Consider the following 7,120-nt stretch of genomic DNA (forward strand, 5'->3'; position numbering starts at 1 on the left):
AGTTCAGCCCCAGGTTTTCGCTAAATGGAAATGGTTCCATAGTAGTGACTGTTGAGCGTGAGGTCCGGATGTGCCCGTCTGCTTAGCAGTGCAGACTTTGCATACACTAGACAAGCACTCTACCTACCTACCTGGAGCTCCATCCCTATGCCCTTGCTTTCTTGAGACGGGTACTTGCCATGTAGCTGAGGCTGCCTGTTAACTCGCTGTCCTCCCTCAGCCTCCTAAATGCTAGGACCACAAGCATATGATGTCTCCCTTGGCAATCTTGCTTGGCTCCAAGGTGACCAAACCTTATATTCGACATCTATGCCTAAAGATTCATACACAGTACCCACAATACCCTGTGTCTGGGCTGTTTGAGGCGGTGCCTCTGGGTAACTGCCTTCAAGCTTTTCCCAGACTTGTGGCACTCAGGAGCGACAGTGTCTCGTGTCCATAGAATCAAACATCCAGGCCCAGCCTCACTCTGGAGAGAATGGGTCAGCCCCGCTCTTCAATGATGCTTTAAAAAAAACAGAGTGGGGGACGTCCTAAGCTTGCTACAAAACTGAAAACTCCTGCCTGGAAATGAGCTCCTTAAGCAAAGAAAACCAAGCAAAATGTTTGCAGATCAATCATAGTTGATTTTGCTAATAATACAAATAATATTGAAAAGTGCTTTTAAAGAAAATTTGACTGAGTTAAAAATAAAATGGGCTGTTCACAGGAAAGGAAATACAAGGGACTTTTTATCTCTTTTAACACTTTCGTTACATTTGGGGTGTGTGTGTGTGTGTGTGTGTGTGTGTGTGTGATGGTGCAGAGGTCAGAGGACAGCTTTCAGGGGTTGGCTCTCTCCTTCCACCCTGTAGTCCCAGGGATTGGCTGCAGGTGCCTCTAACTGATGAGCCATCTTACCAACGTGCGAGCACCTTCAAACACATGTAGAACTGGGAGTGGGTCTCCACTGTGGAACACATGCATAGACCACATGCGACCCTGTTGGTACTGAGAATTAAACTTGGATCCTGTGCCACAGCAGTGACCTATATGCTTCTCTGTTTCTGTGATAAACACCATAACCAAAGCAACTTGGGGAGGAAAGGGTTTATTTCATAGTATGCTTCCAGAGAACAGCTGATCACTAAGGGAAGTCGAGGCAGAAACCATGGAGGAATGCTGCTTAATGGCTTGCTTTCCATGGTTTGCTCGACTTTCTCCTTCCTTCCTTCCTTCCTTCCTTCCTTCCTTCCTTCCTTCCTTCCTTCCTTCCTTCCTTCCTTATTTTCCCTTTCCTTTTTCTTTTTCTTTTTTTCGTTTTGGAGGGGTGCCAGGGGTTTGAAACAGGGTGTCTCCATATAACCCTGACTGTCCTGGAACTTGTTCTGTAGAGAGGCTAACCTGCAACTCACAGAGATCCACCTGCTTCTGCCTCGTAGAGTCATGAGCTACCACCACCCCACTCAAATTGCTTTCTTACAACCCAGGAACACCCATCTAAGTATGGGCTTTCAGTGGGCTGGGCCCTCCTATATTGATACTTAAGTTTTAAGACGCTCCATAGACATCCCCAGAGGCCAGTCTAGGTCACCTTTTCCCAGGTGACTGTAGTTTCTTCCAGGCTCAGAAAAACTAACCAGCGCAAACAACAGATGCTCTTTTCACCACGGCATTGCTCTAGCACCATCAGAATATGTTTTAAAAAACTAAATGATCGGAAAAATGAAAACTATTGAAGGTTGCAGGACAGAAATGTCAAGTCTCATAGAAAGGCAAACCCATCATAATAGCAGGGGAATTCTGAGCAGAAACTCTAAAGTCCAGGCAGGCCTAAAATGATGTATTTTAGCTGGGCAGTGGTGGCGCACGCCTTTAATCCCAGCACCTGGGAGTCAGAGACAGGCGGATCTTATTGAGTTTGAGGCCAGCCTGGTCTACAGAGTGAGTTGTAGGACAAGCAAGACTGTTACACAGAGGGGAAAAAAGATGTATTTTAAGCCCTGAAAGAAAACAAAAAAACAAACCCCAAACTATCAAACTAGGTTACTGTTACCAGCAAAATTATGCTTCATAATCAAAGGACAAATAAAGACGATAAGAAGTAAAGATCATAAGCTAAAATTCATAAGCATTCCTTGCAGATAGTACTGAGAGAAATCCTCTACACAGGGGAGGAAACAATAAGTCTCACTAGAAGGTTTGATAAGAGTTGGAGAATGAATCAAGAATTACAACAGGAGCTGGGCCTTGGTTGCACAAGCCCTTAATCCCAGCACTTGGGAAGCAGAGACTGCAGATCTCTGAGTTCAAGGCCAGCCTGGTCTAAAAGAGCTAGTCCCAGGACAGCTAGGACTACACAGAGAAACCCTGTCTCAAAAAAAAAATTATAACAGATGACAGGAGTTAATTAATAATTTTAAATAGTAACTCCAAATCTTAATGATTTCAAGTCACTAACTGAACAAAGCAGAGTGTCAAAGTGTTGGATTAAAACACAAGACCCAAGTATTTGCTGCCTGCAGTAAACATACCTCACTGGTAAAGATAAAAGACAGGAAAAGATATTTCATGGAAATGAAATCTTTAAGTAAGGACTCGCTCTATTCACATCTAACAAAGCAGACTTCAAAATTAGTTAGAAGACATAAAGTTACTTCATTGATTAAAATGAACAATTCATCAAAATACATAACAGTTATAAACGTACACGCATCAAATGCTGGAAACATTACTGGACATAAAAGCTGATCCCAATACAACAATTATAGATGGCGTCCATACACTTTGGTTACAGCATGAATATAAAAATGTCCCTTGTAGGTTTCTGTGTTGGAACAATTGATCCTCAGATGACAAGTTCTTTTTATTTCTTTTTTGGTTTGTTTGTTTTTGTTTTTTAACGGAAACTTTTGGAGGTGAATCCTCACTAGAAAGATGAGTCACTAGGGTAGGCCTTGAGATTTATAACCTGAGCCAACCTCTTACCCTCCACTTCCTGTTCCATGAGACAAGCCACTGCCACGCTTCTGCTTCTGAAGAGCCATCTACTCTGTGGCATCTTCTCCACTATAATGGATTTTATCACTTCAAGCCACCAACCAAAATAAATCCCTTGTGGGATGCTTCTCTTCAGATACTTGGTCACAGCAATGAGAAAACTAAATAATAGAAATTTGGTAGCAGTAAGTGGAGCCATTGCTGGCATGAACCTGCCTTCGGAGGTGGTGTTCTGAAGGACCTTTGAAGAGTTTGGAGGTTCAGTATGAGAGCCCTAGAACTCACTAAACACAGCTTAATAGGGCACTCTAGTGTGAGCAGGAAAGACAAGTGTAGACACGGAGAGTGCAGAGCATGCTCACGGGGTTTCAGAAGGGAACACGGACTAGAACAGGGTTCGTGTAGTAGTCTGAAAACTTGAATAAGACAGAACTCAAAGGTAATGGGCTAATTGGTTTGGCAGAGGAAAGAATGGTTATTGTTCACTTTGTTTACCCAGATTTGCAGAGAGAGAGAGAGAGAGAGAGAGAGAGAGAGAGAGAGAGAGAGAGAGAGAGAGAGAGAGAGAGCAGAAAGTGGAGCAGGAAGATGTTAAAGTGTACTTCTGGCGAGGGAAGGAGTGTGATCTGGTTACAGTTGTGGACAGGAACGTGCAGCTTGATGAGGAAAAGAGCTTGAACCAGACTCAGCTGGTGACAGAATCTGCAGAACGGCTGCGGTTCTTAAAAAGATTAATGTCATGAAGGAGAAACCTTGAACTTTCAAAAACCGTAAGAAAGGTGTTTTGGGGGCAAGGCCCCACCCATTGCAGATTCACTTGAGAGGACAGGGCTTAGAGCACCCTACTGTCAAATGGTAGCCACGAAAGTGCTTTCCTGGCTTCCGTGGCAAGGTACTCAAAAGTGTGACCAAAATACCTGTCTTATGAGCAGGAATGTCTATTCTTTTCCAGTCTTTATTGGCGGTAGCTTATTCTCTAATTTCACAGGGGCTCATCAGTAGAAATTTACCGGGAATCTCAGAAGTCACTGGGCTTTAAACTTTCAAATAACATTAAAGCTGTGAGACTAGGGGACTTAGGAGCTGGACTTAATGCATTTTGTGCTGAGTAAGCCAAGAACCTATGAGGACCATTGGCAGAATGTTGTGGTTTGCATGTGAAAATCAACTGACACACCTTCTCCTGAAGTCATAGGTCATTCAGAAGAATAAAAACAAAACCAGCAGAATCAAACTGCATTACAAAGCAAATATATTTAATAGACATCTCCAGGGTATTGTACCTAATAGCTACAGGATATACATTTTTCTCAGCAGCTCATGGAACTTTCTCCAAAATAGATCCAGTTTTAGGACACAGCATTCTTAAAAAATGAGAAAAAAAAGAAGCAATGCTAGCAGTAGCATGATACCTAACTTCAGACCGTACTGTTGAGCAGAGCTAACAAAACAGCATTGGCTGGCACAAAAGGGCACACAGACCAATAGGAAAGAAACAGCCGACTAAGGTAAGTCCATCAGCTGCAGCTGTGTGCTGAGAGCATGCACTGAAGAAAAGATGGCCTCTTTAGTGAGTCGTTGCTGGGAAAACCAGCTTACCCACCTTTGGAAGACTGGAAAAAATCAATTCAAAATGAATCAAAGACTGTATAATATAACATTATAATATAATAGACATAAAGCATTGAAGCCACTAGAGGAAGGCATACAGGAAGTGCAGGCAGAGGCCGTCAATGCTATGTGGATGAGGGTAGAGGCAACTCTTATGCAGCGCTGCGGGCATGTAAATTAGTGAAGCTCTCACAGGAATCAGTGTGGAGGTTTGTCTTAGAGACACCATGACCAGAGCAACTATTATAAATGAAAACATTTAACTGAGGTGGTAGCTCAGTTCAGAGGGTCAGTTCATCATGGTGGGGAGCATGGCAGCATGCAGGAAGACGTGGCGCTGAAGCTGAGAGTGCTACACCTTGCAGGCAACAGGAAGTTGACTGACACACTGCGTGGTACCCTGAGCATATAAAAACCTCAAAGCCTGCCCACACAGTGACACACTTCCTCTAACAAGGTCATACCCACTCCAACAAAGTCATACCTACTAATAGTGCCACTTCCTATGAGGTTATGGGGGTCAATTACATTCAAACAACCACAAGGTTCCTAAAAATCTAAAATAGGAACTATCTTATGATCCAACTATGCCACTTCTTGCTGTATACCAGGAGGGTCAAAGGTCACATCCAAAAGAGATACTCCCCATGCTCAGTGTGAAGTCAGCTTAGGTAGGTGCCCTCGTCCCAACTGAATGGTAAGGAAAATCCAGTGTGTAGGTATATAAGACATAGCAGTGTACCATAAAAAAGAAGGAACTATGGGGCAACTGGAAATCATGATAGTAAAGCAAAATAAGCCAGACTTGGGAAGACAGAGCACACTTTCTCCTCTGGGGAGAGCCTGCTGGGGATAGGCAGGGGTAAGTGTAAGAGGACAGGTGGAAACAGTCCACTTCTACATGTATGGAAGTGCCATTTTGCAATCCCCTATTGTATAGAATTAAATGCTAAGAATATTTTAGCTAACTCAGATCATCTTTGGAGTTTCACATTTCCTGAAAATAGGCCATAACAGTTAGGCCCGAGATTTTGTGAGGAACATCTTCATAACAGCTATGTGGCTTCCTGGGCTCCCTGGTCAGCTACAGAAGATCCTGCAGTAGTTTGGAGGCCATGCAGCTAGGTTGGCTCCTTTACTGTTGTTTCAGAAAGCACCGTCGACTAGTGGCAGTGCCTCCCAGGAGTACTCCATGTGGCCTAGGGCTGATGCCAACAGCTTCAGGAAACTTGGGGATTTCCTGGATGGGAACATGGTCATTGGCTGACCAGCTTGTGTTGCTCTGTAGAGCCACTTGCCGGCTGTTTAAACACACGGCCTGCTCCTCCACATTGGTACAGGGCGGCACACTCATTTGTCTCCTCTTACCATAGTTGCTAAGCAAAGAAGAGTTACTTATTTGTTTTGTTATGTTTTCTGAGACGGGTTCTCTGTGTAGCCCTAGCTGTCCTGAAACTCCCTTTGTAGATCAGGCTGACTTCAAACTCTACCTCCAAAGTGCTGGGATTAAAGGCACATGCCACCACCGCCCAGCACCATTTTTTTTTTTTTATTTTTAAATGAAATGTGTGTCTTGACATAGATAGGTTTAATCTATTTGCATGGCCTTAGCTCAGCTCAGCCAAGTGTTTGAGGCTTAGATGGTTTCTTGTTAGCTTCTTTAGTACCAGTAATCAATCAGGCCGTACATGTGACAGCCAGAGAACAGCACTAAAGAATCCCTTTCTCTGTCTGTATTTGCCAGTCTCCTTTATTCTTGCTCTTCTTGGACACCACGTGGCAGCTGCTAGAGCAATATCCAGCTGCCTTCGAATTCTCTGAGACATACCTAGCAGTGCTGTGTGACAGTACCCACATCTCACTCTTCGGCACCTTCCTGTTCAACTCTCCTCATCAGCGGGTGAAGCAAAGCACGGTAAGTGCCATGCTGGCTGTGGCTACTATTTGTGCGTATGGGTGCGTACATTTTGTGTCTAGTATGTATGCACGCCCTCACATGTGCGTGCAGGTGCCTGTGAATTTGAAGGCCTGAAGTTAACATCTGGTGTCTACTGCAGTCACTTTCCACTCTGTTTTCTTGAGGCAAGTCTTTTACAGACCTGGAGCTGCCAGTTCTGCTTTTCTGGCTAGTCGACTTGCCATAGGAATTCCCCATGTCTCTTGAGTTTTGGGATCATAGATTGCCACCATACCTACCTTACCCTGTTCTAGGGATCCAGATTCCGTTCCTCATGCTTGCGTGCACAGCCAGTGCTTTATCCAGTGAGCCATCTATCTGGTGTCTCCTCTGCCCCCTCTTTCAACTTTGAAATATAATTGAACTACAGTTAACTACATGTTAACTTAAAATTATTGCCATTCAAAATTATTTCAGAATGCATTAAAAGAATCTTTTTTAATGAACATTTTGTTTTCCTCTGTAAATTGTTCGTAATAAATGTGTTTAAGGATATCAATTACTTTAACCACCTTAAATAGTCTTTTGGATTTTTTTTTTTTTTTTTTTTTTTTTTTTTTTTTTTCGAGACAG

At 43.4% G+C, this 7,120-nt stretch overlaps 1 protein-coding gene across 3 annotated transcripts in view; it reads left to right on the forward strand.

Annotated features, from left to right (window-relative positions):
• The window catches only part of Mtmr10 (myotubularin related protein 10), a 55,051-nt gene that overhangs the window by 40,694 nt on the left and 7,237 nt on the right, over positions 1-7,120 (forward strand). For all 3 annotated transcript variants that reach the window (XM_050149121.1, XM_050149122.1, XM_050149123.1), the window contains one exon: positions 6,335-6,505. In XM_050149121.1, coding sequence (XP_050005078.1) covers positions 6,335-6,505 — 171 coding nt within the window. The remainder of the gene's footprint in view (positions 1-6,334; positions 6,506-7,120) is intronic.

Source organism: Alexandromys fortis, unplaced genomic scaffold (assembly GCF_014885135.2).
Source record: "Alexandromys fortis isolate MF-2015 unplaced genomic scaffold, M_Fortis_MF-2015_v1.1 scaffold_67, whole genome shotgun sequence".
Taxonomy (NCBI): domain Eukaryota; kingdom Metazoa; phylum Chordata; class Mammalia; order Rodentia; family Cricetidae; genus Alexandromys; species Alexandromys fortis.